Source organism: Acipenser ruthenus, chromosome 5 (genome assembly GCF_902713425.1).
Source record: "Acipenser ruthenus chromosome 5, fAciRut3.2 maternal haplotype, whole genome shotgun sequence".
Lineage (NCBI taxonomy): Eukaryota > Metazoa > Chordata > Actinopteri > Acipenseriformes > Acipenseridae > Acipenser > Acipenser ruthenus.
In genome coordinates, this window is record NC_081193.1 from 20,049,438 (window position 1) to 20,066,302 (window position 16,865).

The window sequence follows — 16,865 nt, forward strand, 5'->3', positions numbered from 1 at the left end:
AAAGTAACCCTCAATCAGACATATCGAGGACAGCTGGCACATAACCTATTCAGCGATGTACTTAAATTACAGCAATTTAATTTAGAAACGTACGTCTGAAGTTCATTTTTTTCTGTCACAAACATAGAAATACACATCAATTAATACGGCGTAATATATTTCCTTAAGAAATTAACACTACATTTCAATAAATGTACTGTTTTCGTGTTATACCAGATTGTATGTTTTTGGAAGGTATGCTATTCTAACACAGATGCACCGTATTTGACAACGCTAAAGCTCTTTGGCAAATACAATCCTCATGCGGGTTAATAATTAGCAAAATAGACGGAGAAGCGAGATTTGTTTGGTGTGCATCATGTCACTATAGTAACTGTTGAGACAAGTCCACGCCTGGATTTGGAAGGAAGTAACATACTGGTCTCCTTGTATACACCACAGACAGAGACTATCATAAACTACTTTAAAAAAAAAAAAAAAAAAAACATAGAAGGTGCGGGAATATATTCCTTACTGGAAACGTTACGTAAATTGGATTTGTTGATTTGAAATCGTGCGCCAGTCTCTAATTATATTCTGCCGGTGGACAGAGTGGTGGCTGAACAACTGGGAGAACTGTGAAGTGTATCTAACACAGGTTCGTAACCTTACACTCCGTTTTGTCGAATAGGTTCAATGTTCCGAAAATGCAATGTTCTGAAACTAAGCAAAAACGACATTACTATTAAGTATTAATCAGTTTGTACTTCATACACGTTTTAAAATCATGAAACGTGTAACTACATTAATTTTCTTTTAAATGAATTATTGAAATACATTGTAGAATAATGTTTAATAAAACCAAAAAAAGTGTCGTTTCTTTAACCTAAATGAAGTATTTTGATGTACTCTGCAAAAGTGAAGACGGGTGACCATTATAACATAAACACTTTAATACATTTTTAAAGTTTCCAAGAACAAGGTATTTGCTGTTCATGAAAAGTGAGTCAATCACATAGGCCACAGACATGGTGGTGGTGGCAGGCATTCCCCTTATAGCTCTGAAAGTGCACCTCATGCCCGACCTGAACACCAATTGACATTCAGTCATGGGCCTCGCCCATGAGAATTGTGCTGAATCGTTTGGTGATTTGGACTATTTAGGTCGAGACCATGATGCTTATTCCACTTGTCCTAGGCTGCATTCCAAAACAATCCTAGTCTGTGAATGGCATGAGATGCCAGTGACCTAAACTGCTGTGCTAGCTTGCCAACCCTTATCAATGTAATATTAATTATTTACAGTTCCCGCTTGTTGGTCTGAGAGGTGCATTTAGTATGTTTGAAATGGCAGAGGATTACAAGATCTCCTCCACTGAGAAGCTCCAGTTAATGGAGAAGGAACTGGCAGTGCAGCTGGTGGAACTGAAGACAGAGATTGAAGAAAATGGAGTTTTACAAGGAACACCTGCAAGGTCCTACAGGTAATACAGTAGTGACATATTAGCTGTGGTTTCCACTAATACCAGCATCACCACTCATGAAATTATTATTATTATTATTATTATTATGCACAAATTGTGAATCTGAACCATTATACAATGAATCAGCTGAACCATTTAAGAATAAAGTATTCTGGAAATAATAACAGTAAACCAAAAAAATATTGCAGTATTTATGACACATTTTTAATAATATTACGAAATGGAATAATGTTTGTTTTGTTTGTTGGTGAATTCGTTGTTTAAAAATACCATTAGGATGCAATTGTATCTCAAATGTAACCTGAATAAACTATGTATATCACCAAGACTCATAGCTTTATCATCAATGGCAGCACGCCTGATTTCAAACAACAACTGCACAGTGGCCTTAATACTGGTTTACCATAGTACCATAGTTGGGTCCCTCTTGAAAAACAAGCTGACTGCCATTACGGTAATTTGGGTAGTGGGATACAGTCTATTTTTTTTCTTTTTAAACATTTAGTCATTGCCAATTAGTTTTTATTATTTTCTTCCCAATTTGAAATGCCCAATTATTTTTAGGCTCAGCTCACCGCTACCACCCCTGCGCTGACTCGGGAGGGGTGAAGACGAACACACGCTGTCCTCCGAAGCGTGTGCCGTCAGCCGCCCGCTTCTTTACACTCTGCAGACTCACCGTGCAGCCGCCTCAGAGCTACAGCGTCGGAGGACAACGCAGCTCTGGGCAGCTTACAGGCAAGACCGCAGGCGCCCGGCCAGACTACATGGGTCGCTGGTGCGCGGTGAGCCGAGGACACCCTGGCCGACCTAACCCTCCCTCCCCCTGGACAACGCTCGGCCAATTGAGCCGGACGACGCTCGGCCAATTGAGCGCCGCCCACTGGGAGCTCCCGTCCATGGTCGGCTGTGGAATAGCCTGGACTTGAACCGGCGACGTCCAGGCTATGGAGCTCATCCTATAGAGCGAGTGCTTTTACTGGATGCGCCACTCGGGAGGCCCCAGTGGGATACAGTCTTATAGTGTGGGAAAGCTACAATGAGCTACCTAGACTGCATGGCTGTTTTGTGATATAGACTATTTGCAAAGGGAATAAGAACAGGGTATGCAGCTTGTGTTTCACCATGTGTTTAGATGTTCTAATCGCATCGTTTTTCTATTTCAGCTCTGTGCCTATTCCAAAAGATATTTCCTACTTCAGGAAAGAGAGGGAGCTGATCTTGAGAAAAGGCTTGCAGGTAAATAATGTGTGGGATGAAGTTTGTTTATACAAAAGAAAACATATCTGACTGTACCTGGTCTGTAAGGATAGCACTGAGGGACAAGACTGGAGTTCAGGTCTTTCAATCCAACGCAACCATCATCAATTCACTATTACAGTACATTCACTGTCATTGTCGCTTTTTACTATCATGTCGTGTTGTTTGTAAGTAAGGTTTTCAACTGAGGTTTGTTGTGGAAATATTATTTGCCATTGTCGTATGTTTTTGACTGTTTAATCCGTTGATGTTGTGTTGTTTACCCCATGAGGATACCCCAAAGTCCCCTATCTCTCCTCGCTTCCGAGCGTGGTGCGGACAGCCGATCAGAGTGTGATTTTCTATCAGCTATGAGCGGATTAGATTTCACTATTAAGTTGGTGTTGCAGGTAGCTGAAGCCAGGCCAGTAGCTGCTCAGGCTGATGTGATGGAGAGGGAGCTAGAGAGCTGCCTGAGGCAGGAGTACACACCAGAGAGCCTCCCGCTGCTGCTCCACCAGGTAACCAGCAGGGGGCAGCCTCTAATCTTTCTCATGACATTGTAAAACAGTCAGCTTCACCAGAAGTATTTATATATTACTGTAGTTTACAATGCGAGGGGAGCTAACAGCATTTAATAGAATTAGTGTCCTGTTGAGCTTTGATCAAACAGGAAAAAAAATGTCTTTCATCAGACAATAATACATTGTATTGTTAATTGAATATGCACTGGTATTTGAGGAGGTTAGCTTTTGCTACAAATTTTGTAAAACTCCATTATTATTATTTGTTTATTTAGCAGACACCTTTAACCAAAGCGACTAGGGTGTGTGAACTGTGCATCAGCTGCAGAGTCACTTACAATTACATCTCACAAGGAAGTTAAGTGACTTGCTCAGGGTCACACAATGAGTCAGTGGCTGAGGTGGGATTTGAACCGGGGACTTCATGGTTACAAGCCCTTTTCTTTAACCACTGGACCACACAGCCTCCTGTCTTGAAGCTAATGCATTTTTACTGATACTGCATGTTGTGCTAACGTCACAACTTTAATGAGTTATTTGAAGAATGTTTTTATGCAGATGGTTTCACGGAGCACGATTAGCACTTATCAATAAAACTACAAAAAATATGAACTAAGGGCAAGCGATTAATAAAGTACCGGTAAGCAAATAGATTATCAAGGGAGAGTGGTCTATATTCAGAACTTTCTGAACTCATGAACATATATGCAGAACCACATTCCCTGACTGATGGGCTGTGATTGTAACAGTATTGTTTCTGGTTTCCTCCCCAGTTTTATGGCTACTTGCACTGGAAGGTTCAATTGTTCTGTTAAGTCTTTGGCCCCTAACCTTTCTTTTTTGTGCATGTTTGTAGTTCTACACAGATCGGATTTCCCAGCTGGTGCAGTTTAAATATCTGTGCATGCTGCGATGGAGAAGGTTTTGTCAGCACTCTGGTATAATTGAACAGCTCTATCCTCTGTACAAGGTACTGCAAGCAACCTGTTCACATCACGGCTTTTCTAACCATGATAGTCATTAATGCAAAACAGCATCCATGCTACTGTATAGCTAATTAAATAGTTCGTAGTTTTAATTAGTTGTCTTACACGCATATGGAAAAAAGCTGTATAGAACTTACAGAGGAGCGAACTCAAGACTGGCCCCGGTTACTGGTCTGCAGTGTTGAGTGAATTGTTTTTCAAGACCCCTTTTACAGGTCTACGGTTATTCGTTTTCACTTTGTAAAAGTTAAACCAGCTGAACCTCCCTGCACTTGTCTTTTGGTTTCATCCTCCACTTCCCCACCAACACCAAGCAGACATTCTCATTTTTCAGGGGAAGGCCAGAACTATCCCAAAATCTCAACTTTACTTGACCAGCAGCACACATCTCTGATGCATATATACATCTCAACGGTCTATTAAATTTTTTATGCTGTTCTTGTATCAAATAACTCTTTTTTAATATGCTGTTGTAAACAAAAAAAAGAAAAGACCCACTTACTTAGTCAAGTATGAGTTCCGGGTGCTGTATTTAAATCGTAAGCCTTTCACAAGCTGAAAAAATCGTTTTAATCCTTTTCCTTTAACTGTTCCAAGAAACAACTAGAGTACATCATGAAGGAGTATGACGACACCGTGCAGAGAGCTCGGAGACTGTCTGTTGCCAGGGAGAGTTTTCTGACAGAAAAAGGGATGCCGGTTAATGCTGTGACCCAAGAAGACTTGGTGATCTACCTTCAGTGGCTGGTGTGTCATCTTCAGTCTGTCAAGACCATCCACAACTACCTGCGGGTGAGTCTTTAATACCAGGCACTGTAGACTAGGTCTATAATGAGGACATTCTTGATGCAGAATTTGCCTACCTACAACATTCTTTCAGATACACTTCAAAATACAGGACCAACAGCAACATTGTAGTTACACTGCCTGTAATATGCACTACATGTATTTAGCACACAGTTAAAAAATGTTGCGTAGCCCTTTATTCATTTTTCTTGGTGTGAGTTTCAGTAGGTGGCATTGATAAACGATAAACCTGATATGAAACAAAATTCAGAGTCAGAGTCGACCAACTTTTTACTCATACATAGCGATGTGGAAAGAGAAATCAGGACTAAGTTTGAGCTTGATTATTGAGCAAATGTCCAGGTGCTACAGTACCTGCCTGTGTCTGAGAGGATGGAAGTGAGCAGCACGAGAAGCTCTGATGGAGTTCAGGACCCTGGTGACACAATCAGCCTAAGTGACTCCCTGTCCTCCTTCCTGCGCTCTCCTGCGCGCCCCAGCACAGCGGTGTCCAGCCTGTCTGGCTCAGCAGGTAACAGGAGCAAACCACAATTCAGTGTGTCAGGAAACGTGTTAAAAGTTGAAGGCATAAAATACAATAACAACAACAACAACATTGTCTTTAGCAACCAATGCAAAATATTTTTGTTTCTTTGTGTTTTTGTTTATTAATCTGGAATAGTCCATTATTGCTTAAACGTCTCTTTTCAAGAAAAAAACAGAGCCTACATTGGATCAATCATGCATAACTATTAAACACGCAAGTGCTAAAATCGTTAATGACATTGAAGACATTGAGAAAGACTTTGACTTTGTCATTGAGTTTATTAAGTTTCTTTTATTATTTCTAAATCTGCATTGAATCAAGTAATCTGTTTGTTCTTCAAGCTTTGACTCACTTTCCTGTGTGGTACATTAAAAGTTAAATACTGCATCTTTTGTCAGGAAAAACTCTCTCAGCATCCCCACTCCAAAGCGGACTTCACATTATGGTTTCTTCCATCAGCAGTCACACAGTTATGACAAACATTGAAGGTAAGACTGCATTGTTAATCTGATTTGTTTTGCAATGAACAAGACCCTAGTAGTAGCTGTTCGTACACATACAAGCTTTTAATAGTCTTACTTTTTAAAACAGATGGAATCAAATGCTAATATATTTTGCACTCATTTCCTTGTCTTGATTTCTGCTATTAATCTGGGTTCTGACACTTCAGTATTGGGATTAATTTTTTGTTCTATATAGCTGCCTTGTACCATTTCAGCTTGCTTGGAGAATCCATGGTGCAATAGTGTAATCTTTGACCCCTTACCTTTTCATTTGTCTGTGTTTTTCTGAGGCTAGAAAAATCTTGTGACCTTCAAGAGTAAGTAGTGGGATCCTGAAAAATACAGCGTTACACGCTCCCATGTGTTGCTACTGTATTTTCATTGTCAACATCCTGACAAAATGGCCGCTCTAGTGCACTGATAGTGTAAGGATTATTGCCCACACTGTCAAACAGGTAACAGCAATAATGATCCATGATGTGGTATGGAACAGAAAAGCCAGAGCACTTCCTGCAGTGATTTAGAGAACAGATCTCAAACCCCAGTGCACTAAAGCGGCCGTTTTGAAAAGAGCTTTGAAACAGACTTTTAAAAATAAAAGTGTAAAAAGTTGTCAGGATGTTAACAATGAAAAGAAAAATGACAGGTACGTTATGTAAGTAGTTGTAGCAACACGTGGGGACGTATAACGCTATATTTTTCGGAACCCCGCTACTTACTCTTTCAGGCTCGTGGATTTTTTCTTGGTTAAAAAAAAACTCTGTCCTTGCATGTTGTTTCTTTAGGACTGTATAGAAGTGAGGTCACTGCATTACTGCCAGTCCAGCAACTGGAACTGAAAGAGTTTAAACCCCAGCTCCAGTACCTGATTTCACACTTTCAGATTGACTACAACACAGAGGACCTCAGAAACACTGCAAACGAGATGGAACTATTTACTCTGGTAAAATTTACTGTATTTTTGACAATTTGCTAATAAATCTGACTCCACAGGCAATGTAACACATGTGTATATATATATATATATATATATATATATATATATATATATATATATATATATATATATATATATATATATATATATATATATGTATATATATATATATATATATATATATATTTGTCTTCCAGGTTGCTCGTAAATTTAGACTTATCTTTAAAAAACAACAAACTATGAAAACCTTCCCGATTTACGGTGCCACAGAGTCAGGGACAGATCAGTGGGGAATGAAGAAACCCAGCATGGCCCTAAAGAAACAAGCTAACTGGATTCCATTTATAAAGGTATAGCTCCACACTAACACATTGGGGTCATTCTAAGGAGAGCTTTAAGTTATGTAAATTCATTTGTCGTGTGTCATCGTGGGCATGTTTTGGCTGCTCAAACTGTGCAAAAACAATTATATTATTATTATTATTATTATTATTATTATTATTATTATTTATTTCTTAGCAGACAGCGTTACCCATGGCGACTTACAGTTGTATACAAAAAAATACATATCAAGAATTACAGTACAATTAAGAACAAGATACAAAATACAATGACTTCAGTCCTAATAATAGCAAATACAAAACACAGAGGATTGGATAATAGACTGGAAATAGGAGCTTTTAGCAGAGGAGAGAGTAGAGGAGAAGGAGGAGAGGAGGGAGTGGTAGAGGTCTAGGGCAGCAGGGAGTTTGATTCTCTTCCATTTCTTTTCAGCAGAGCGAAGTTTGGTTTCTTGCTGAGCAGAGCACAGAGGAGAGCCAGGGTTGGGGAGGGGAGGGGTGAGCAGGTTGGGAGGTGAGGGGACAGAGGGAGTTGAGGGAGGAGAAGAGGGTGGAGGTAGCAGAGTCTACAGAGAGTTGGGAGAAGGAGTCGATAGGAGGGAGGTGAGAGAGAGCAGGCACTGGAGAAGGTGAGGTCTAGTTGACGGCCAGCTTTGTGGGTAGGAGGGGATGGAGAGAGAGAGAAGTTGAAGGAGTGAAGGAGAGGAAGGAATCCGACAGAGTGGGTGGGGTTGGAGAGATGGATATTGAAATTAATAATAAAGTAATACATGACATATTACTTTATTATTAATCACAAAAAACATAGAACTACGCCATATGTTCAGGATGACATCTGTACATAACGTAAGATATACTGGAATTTTAACAAATCATTAACAAGGATTGGCTGATTTCTCATATGTGATTTCTAATCCAAACTTTATATATGTATATATTTCTTTGCATTGTGGTAACAGATAACAGCCAAGCATGATCCCTGGCAGCAAAAAATGATAACAAAACTAAAGCAGGACAGATCTGTGGATGAACTTCTACACTTGCATTCCAAGTTTTTCCAGGTAACATAACATCATCCTGGCACCTGTAGGGTGTTATAATATAATAGTTATTTGAAAAGGTGATTTGTAAATCCATGTTAAGAGTGCAGTACATAACAGTTTGGTTTTGGTTGCTCTTATGCTGAAGCACACTAACTCCAGCATGATATATTATTGCCTATAATATAATTAGCCCTAGTACATATGAATGAGCTGTTACCATATGACTAAATATTTATTAGCTTACACTATCTAAATGAATGTGCATCCATCTCCAGTACAGCATGGGCAAGTGTGGACGATTACTGTAATACTGTGCTGTTGTACTTCTGTTTTGTTTTACTGGGGTTTAAATCTGATTTAATTTTCCTTTTTATTTATGTTAGAATAATCACAGGCTATGTTATTCTGTGCTGTTATATTACCTGTGTTTGTTGGGTGCAAGGTGTCTGATCCAGACAGGCTGATGGAGGCCCTTAAAGAACATGCAGCCACAGTTTTTGAGCCTGAGCCCATCCAGCCCTTGTCAGTGACATCACATCCCACTGGACAGCACACCAATCAGATCTGGAAGAGAATATACAGCTCTCCAGACTTGTTTCAGGTAAATGCATATTGACACTACTGAGTGAAAAAGATTAGTCAGATGATCTGCTTTAGATATGATTGTCTTATACCGTTAGATGAGTGTTACTACAGTATATAATTAGTAACTACACACGTGTATGAAATTACAGTGTGCAGAAAAATCTCACATTTAGAACAATTAATGCAGTTTTTTTTACTGTCTTTTATTGCTGCTGTTGAGGTCACATTTAATTTTAAGGCCACCCCTGTATTCAGAATTAAGTCCACCATATGAAGCCCCAAATGTGCCAAGCCTTCTTAAATTACCCTTCTAATAATACTAACAAACCCTCTGAAAACTTGGATGGGACATGATGTTACTCATTTGTAGGTTTTGAATTTGAATGAAGCACAAATATATAAAATTGGCTAAACTAAGAACTTGTTAAATAACTAATCATGTGGTTTACAAGAAATACTATGTGCCTGAAGCAGTAGAACCTTGACTGTTTTTAATAGTGAGGTTTCATTGTATTCTGATGACAATGCGATAGTGTACCTGCTTAGGATTTGTATTTCTTTTTAACAGGCACCTATACCTGAAGAAAGCAGCCAACCTGAGTCAAACGAACAGGAATCAGAGAGTGTTAACCAGAGCAAACGCCCCGGCTCTCAGAAAAAGAAAAAAGAAGAGGGGTATAACAAATGAATTTTAATTTTTAAAAAGCATCTGTGATGAACAGTTTAAGATTAATTTCACAATATCTGTGGTTTAGTAACTTTATTGTGTGCTTTTTTCCTTACTGAAAAAAGTGGTAACCCTAACTTAAAACCTTTGCTTACACTAACCCTAACCATAACTGTAATCCTTTGCTTATCCTAACCCTAACCCCATGTCTTTTGCTTACCATATCCCTGAACCCTAACTCTTTGCATACCCTAATCGTTTACTAACCTCTTCACAGCAGGGTTTTTGGAGTAAATCAAGCCCAATGTACAGTATTTAACACCGACAAAGTGACTGTCTATTTCTCTGTAGCTATTGCTATATGGATACCATGCAGCTGCTGGGGTTAGATGAAGGCAAAGAGGAGAACATCAAAGACCCAGTCATGATGAGAGGTGCCTACCTGTCCTTCCTCTACCTGCGCCACCTGCGAATCAGAGAGCTGCAGGTAAAACGCACACAGGGATCACAACATCCTGGCAATGCAAAAAGGAGCCTCTACCATGTTTCTACCACACCAAGGGAATGGTTAATTCACAACTTAACTACTATTCATCAAAGGCGAGTTAACTTTTTATTTCTTTGAAAGCTTTGTGGCAGTTATATCATCTGGTTATGTTTCTCTCTAAGCGCATATGTCTGGGATTTCTGAACTACTTTCGTTCTGTGGAGAGGACCCTGACCTTCAGCATTGCAGGCCTCAGCCTGGATGGGATGAAACTGACCAAAACAGCTGAGGATTCCTGCTGGGTGAACGCAGCTAGAGGGGGCTCTGGTACTGCTGGGGGACTGGGCTCTCACCAGTATCTCCACAACACACCTGCTGACTACAAGGTAACAAAACACTGCTACTTACATCCGTGCGGGACATCCATTTTCCAATATTTTAGTAAAGTGAAATGGTCAAAGATCATGTACTAGTAATGCACATACCATACCACCATCTTTAAATAGTAAAAATGCACTGACATTTGGTTCACTGGTCTGATTTTTTGACCATAGAAATTAAAAAGTTCCCATTACGTTTCAAAGAAACTATATTGACAAAAATGTTGTATAATATCTTCTTCATTGTTAGGCGTTAACACATGAGCATTAGGTATTCGAGGTAACACTGTTGAATGCAAAAGTTGAAAAATTGGTCTTTTACAATTACTAAAAACATACTAAAAATGATATAAATTAATCTAAATGATATGATTGACAAACTTTTATCCCAGTATAACTACACTGCGCAATCTTGAACAGAGAAATAACTTTTTATTTTGTAAAAGAAGGTTTTCTGGAGAAGCTGATTCATGAAATCAATAAGAAACTCCAGGTCACCCGTACCTTCCAATCATAAAGTGATGTAACACTAAATCAGAGTTTTTAAGGCATTAGGTGAAAAAGTGTCTCCTGACAATGAGTTGATAACCTTAGAAGGTCTCCTTCTTCCTGTGCTGATAGTGCCTGTTACAATATATATATATATATATATATATATATATATATATATATATATATATATATATATATGAAAATGAGGCTTGAGACGCATAACTCCAGTCGCAGTCAACTTCCACAAGATAGAGCCTTCATCGACAGGCACCATCACCTAATTGCATCATTCGGTTTTGTGTCTAAAAAGTTTAAAAAGTGACCAGAAAAAAAAAGAAATCCATCAGAACGGTAGGACAATTTTAAAAACGCAAGATATTTAAACACAGCTGTTTATTGTCTTATTAGTCCTTGGGGTTTGTATTGTGCAGGCATTTTTAAAGGAAGAATGAGATTGGCTGATGAAGACTGCCATACTAGATTACGCTTTGTATAAAATCTAAAGGGAGGCCACTTTTTTTTTTTTTTTGAAGAACAGGTCATTTCAGAGTGGTGGGTATGAGAGAGTGGATTGGCTGGCCAGGGGTGCAGCTAATAACTGTCTTGCTGGTTCTATTTACCTTTCAGTAACTGTTGTAATTAGCTCACATGGACAAAGTAAGACTAAGACTGCAGGGCAGATTTAGCAAATTAAGCCAATAGGATGTGCTTGATTTTTGTCTGCCTTTCTCCTGCCTTAACAACTTTGTTTAGAAAATATTTTATGCAAAGTATGTTAGTGACGTTGTCTTGAAATCTAAATCCTATAATAATGTTGTATACAGTGCATTTTTAAACATACGCTGGCAGTGTGTAACAGTTACAGTTATTAGAATAAATTATGATGGGCTGCTGTTTTCTTTTCTTTGTTGGCTAGTGGAGAAAATGTGTTTAACAGCCAAATTGGGGTAAAACATTAAGAAGATATGAAAAGTATTGTCAGTCAGAATACAATAATAAGATTCTACTGCTGCTGGGGGCTTAAGGGGTCCCCTTGCCCTCTGCCTTTTTTGTGCCTCCTCATTTTTTTTGGCCACTGGTCTGTTAAAAGTTCCATCTGTGCCCAGAGATTTGATAATGAAATCTGATGCCGTAGATGCAGTTCTGTTATTTGTAGGTTTAGCTTGGTCCTTTACTGTGTTTACTGTGTTTGGGCTGCAGGTGCACAGCGCTGAGTTCATGGAATTCCCTGAGGTTGAAAACTATGATGATTTCTACACCACAGAGGACAGCTACATCCACACCCAGGACCAAAGAGGAGTGTATATCATGTATGACGAGGCTGTCAAGGACCTGCAGGAGCTGGAGAATGTGCTTCTTCTTGTGGCTTCTCAGTACATCGAGAAAGACAAAGGTAACACAGAAACGCTGACCTGCTCCTTGGAGTGCAGGGACAACCATTGCTTTAAAAATACCAAGTAAAGCTCTGGTTCGCCACCAGAGGGTGCATTATATGAATCTCAGCAGTTGGTTAATGTAAGAAAAGCTGTTATTAATTGTCTACAAACACTACATGTCATTCATGTTCTGAAACAATGGCCTTTACGATTAATGACTGAGAATTATGAGAAACTTATTACCCCCGTCCTGGGGATGCATAGCTTTTTGTCTGTTGACTGCCACACTTAAATTCTTACTTCCATCTAGAGAACAGTTTATCCGATTGAGATGAATCTGGGTGTATATGAAGGCGCCCTCTCTGTCTGTCCGTTCCTATTTCATTTTTACATATATTTAAGTTAGCGCTTATTCGATTGTAATGAACATTGGTTAGGAAATTCTTTAGCTCTGGATCTTGGGGTATATGTCCTTGTACAAATGTACATTTTTATGAATGCAGGCCATAGTGATGTACTTTTTCATGTTACCTATACCTCTAATTTTGTATTTGTAGCTGTGGTGCGGGATGTATGCTATGGACATGCTTGTTAAATGATCAACCAAAACCAATACAGGCTACAAGCTTATGTGCAGGTCTGTATGGTGTCATTTCACCTCTTATTAAAGAGGGTTCTTCTGTTTTGTTTCTGTTAGGTCACAAAGCCAACAGGCAGTCCCATTCTTCAGCTTGCCTACAGGCCCCTGGAACAAACCTGAATTTCTGGGCACACGTGGATGTTGATCGCTTTGCAGTTTTGCTTGAGCTGTGGACCTGTGAAGTTGCTTTTCTTAAAAATAAACAGCAGGTAAGGATTTTCCAAAGAATTCGGTGGCTTGTAGGGGATTTCAATATCTGTGCCTTATATGAACAAGAAGGCCTGCAGTGGTGTGTACTTGCCATTCAAGCCATTGTGATCAGCTGTTATCTCTATATCTATTCAAGTCTATTTCTTCAAAAAAAAATCCAACAGGATAAGAGATTAGCAGGCCCCACTTCTTAGAGATTGTATTTCCCTGTAAATGTAGATAGCATGTCTTGGTTCTGGAAGACAGTGGTCTTCTATGACAGGTGGTTTCTTACTACAGGTGATCTTAAACTATGTTAAATATCATTGTGTGAACGATTGTAACAATGTCTGCAGAGCAATGTTGTTCATTAGCTTTCCGCTGGTTACCAAAAAAAAACCAAAAAAAAAAACAATTAAGTAAAAATAAATAAAGCGTCTAGTCCCAAGAAAAATACCAAAGTACCGTCCAAAACCTACGGCGGCTCGTTGAGGCCATCGGAAAAAAATTAAATAATTCTTTGTTGAGTTCACAAGATAATTTATCTTTAAAGAAAGGGCTTGTAACCAGGAGGTCCCCAAATCAAATCCTGGCTCTGCCACTGACTCACTGTGTGACCATGAGCAAGTCACTTAACCTCTTTGTGCTCCGTCTTTCGGGTGAGACGTAGTTGTAAGTGACTCTGCAGCTTATGCATAATTCACACAACCTAGTCTCCTTGGATAAAGGCGTCTGGTAAGTAAACAAATAATAATAATAAAAATAATAATTTATCTCAGGATCTCGAGAAAATGGAAGTCATTACTTCCATTTTCCTGAGATAAATTATGTCTGAAAAATGGAAGTAATCACTTGGGTTTTCTCGTGATCCTGAGATAAATTATCTTGTGATCTCGACATAACACAGATTTTTTTAGTTTTTTTTTCCAGATGGCCTCAACGAGTTTCCTATAATATTCGATTTTTTGGAGTTCTGTAGCATTTATATATCTATCTATATATATATATATATATATATATATATATATATATATATATATATATATATATATGGGTTGTGAGCTTCAAACATGGATTGTAAGTTTTTTGTGCACCTCAGTAAATACAAATCATTTTTCCTAGCTCCTGGATTGTTATTTTGAGGCCTACCAGCACGTGTTGGATCACGAGGAAAGGTTTGCATTGGCACAAGTCATAACGGACATCATGCACAAGAGACCCCGGCTTGAGATCAGCAGCCAGTACTTTGTCACGGCCTACGAAGAGGAGTGCGTCTGTCTGCAGTACCACCAGCAGCTCATCAGGGACATCCTCAACAAGCAGGTTTGGACAATCTTTAGAGCAGGGATATAATAAGATGCATATGTACCAGTACATACGTCACGCTTACAATTGTAATTAAATCTATAATACAGAGCAAAATATGCATATTGAACATTACTAGTTTTACCACTAGTATAGTACTGTATATGGGAATTTGAAATTTGATATTTTACAGGTAGAGATCCCAATTTCAGCCTCTACCAGTACACCCCAATTGAGCTCTTGATAGTTATAACACTTAAAATATTTTTTACTGACAGCTATGCGGGATTGTATGTGGGATTCATCCTCATGAACTATAACCACAATTATAACTTCTGCACAATTAGTTTCATTCAGCTGGTGACAGGCTTTATTGTTTTTGAACAGATAGATGAGCAGCGGCAGTATGTCCAAAGAGTTTGGAGGGATGGTCAGAAAGGAAATGTATATGAATTTGGCCTACCTCCAAACTATACCCCCAAGCAACTCATTGCCATCAATAACAACAGGTAAGCAAAGTGTCTTCCAAATGACAACATGATAACAGCTTACATTGTGGGGAAATTTAAATAGAGGTTCATAATACCCTCTCTCATGAATATAAAAACACCACAACAAAAGTGCTGAACTCACTGATGCACTGATGTCGGGAGAAGCCTAAACAGTTTTCTTTTTCGACAAAATTTCTTATTTAAAAAAAAAAAAAAGTCTCCTTTTGTTTTTTCTTCAGTTCCATGGTTGATGATTAGTAGTTCTGTTCCAGTCTTGCCTCTCTCTCTCTTTTATTGCAGCTCTGCTCTGAGGAATGTGTTTCTGCTGGAGTTCCACCCATCCCTTGGCCTGGCTTCCAGGATCCCTCAGGCACTGAACCAGGCTTACAGCGAGCTCTGCCAGCTTCGCAGGCCCCAGTCGGTCCAAGAGAGTGTCGCCCTGGAGAAGCAGCTCCTGCAGCTGGCTGTGGAGAAGTGGCAGGCTCTGGAGCCACCCGGAGCCTCCTACAGCACACCAGTACAAAAGGATGTAGGCACAAGTACAATTTGAAATGTTTTAGAAATAACATTCCTGGAATAATACAATTAGGAATAATCAATCAGTTGAAGCCATCAGTGTAAATACTTGACAAGTCCCATGAAATCAAGTAAAAAAGGGGTTTGCTCCTTAACATATACAACTTACTACTGTTAAAGATACTTACAAGAGTATCTTGAGATAAGTACTTGTACAGTTCTGATGGCTTAAATTGATATGATGTGTATCTAAACTTGAAAGGCCTCACATTCCTTAAGAAAATATTGGTTTAGTGTTCTTGAATTCAAAACTTATCTAGAATAGACCAGGCATCTATAATGATACAAAAGTAACCTGGTCTATCACTCTGAAATGTGCGATAGATTTGAACAGTTAATAAACTTTTCTGCTCTCTCTTTGTTTTTCTTGTTTTTACTTTTCTAGCTATTTTCAGGTATCTTTTTTGAAGACCCTTTCTTTGTGAGAGACGTTGGGTTTTCAGCACTGGAGTTTGCTGAGGAGGGTGAAAAGAAACAGGGCAGAGAAAAGCAAGCCTTCATTGTGGAGACCTTCTCCAGACTTCTGGAACTCATCACGCTCCGCCATCGCTTGATTGAGTCTGCCTCAGAGACTTCACAGTTAGCTCAGTGGGTATCCTCTGATAATCTGATAATCGAAGGCTCAGTTAGCAAAGTAGTTATAAAGCTTGACAAAAGAAACAAATTACTAATTACAGCTAAAGATGGCAATAAGGGGACACCAATATCATTAGATGCTCTCATTGTTCCTTATCCAACAGTAATTTCGACAATGTAAAAATGTAAAATACAAGAAAAGCCTGCCATGCCCATCTGCAGCAGCTCCACCACCTGTAATTGTTCACTCCCCACTGATGTCTCTCCAGGTTGTACAGGACCTTCTCTGCAGAGATGGGCTTCAATGAGTTTCACTTGTACCTGCGGCCTGTGCAGTTTGAGTTCGCAGCTCACAGGGAGAAGGCAGACCAGCCGCCCCCTGTGTTCATCACTGCCCTGTTGGAGGATGACAGCCAGGTGGACAGGTATTCAAAATGGCCGACAGGATGTGGCGCTGTTGCTGATAATCCTAACCCTAATAATTAAAATGTTTGCGATACTGGTTATTAAAAAACAAGTTTATTAATGATTATTAGAGGTTTTAAGAGATTATTGGTATGTAAGACTTACCGAACATCATATTCTCACTATTCACGATTTCTCACAACTGTATAATGTCAACCAAGAAATGGTACAAAAAACACCTGAAATTAAAGTTTATAACAGCTAAAATAAACTGATATAATTTTATATAGGAATCTGTCTAGTCTAAGAGTTTGTCTTGTTTTAGTG

The 16,865-nt window shown here is 39.1% G+C and overlaps 1 protein-coding gene across 2 annotated transcripts in view; it reads left to right on the plus strand.

Annotated features, from left to right (window-relative positions):
* Positions 1–335: 335 nt before the first annotated feature.
* si:ch73-242m19.1 (uncharacterized) overlaps positions 336–16,865 on the plus strand; it is a 38,956-nt gene continuing 22,426 nt past the window's right edge. For both annotated transcript variants that reach the window (XM_059023777.1, XM_059023778.1), the window contains exons 1-22: positions 336–637; positions 1,285–1,463; positions 2,630–2,702; positions 3,113–3,223; positions 4,083–4,196; positions 4,810–5,004; positions 5,362–5,530; positions 5,944–6,033; positions 6,834–6,991; positions 7,183–7,335; positions 8,286–8,387; positions 8,812–8,970; positions 9,523–9,629; positions 9,973–10,108; positions 10,291–10,494; positions 12,181–12,373; positions 13,054–13,205; positions 14,308–14,508; positions 14,878–14,999; positions 15,282–15,510; positions 15,943–16,145; positions 16,403–16,558. In XM_059023777.1, the coding sequence (XP_058879760.1) occupies positions 1,318–1,463; positions 2,630–2,702; positions 3,113–3,223; positions 4,083–4,196; positions 4,810–5,004; positions 5,362–5,530; positions 5,944–6,033; positions 6,834–6,991; positions 7,183–7,335; positions 8,286–8,387; positions 8,812–8,970; positions 9,523–9,629; positions 9,973–10,108; positions 10,291–10,494; positions 12,181–12,373; positions 13,054–13,205; positions 14,308–14,508; positions 14,878–14,999; positions 15,282–15,510; positions 15,943–16,145; positions 16,403–16,558 (3,173 nt within the window). In that variant the 5' untranslated portion in view covers positions 336–637; positions 1,285–1,317. The remainder of the gene's footprint in view (positions 638–1,284; positions 1,464–2,629; positions 2,703–3,112; positions 3,224–4,082; positions 4,197–4,809; positions 5,005–5,361; positions 5,531–5,943; positions 6,034–6,833; positions 6,992–7,182; positions 7,336–8,285; positions 8,388–8,811; positions 8,971–9,522; positions 9,630–9,972; positions 10,109–10,290; positions 10,495–12,180; positions 12,374–13,053; positions 13,206–14,307; positions 14,509–14,877; positions 15,000–15,281; positions 15,511–15,942; positions 16,146–16,402; positions 16,559–16,865) is intronic.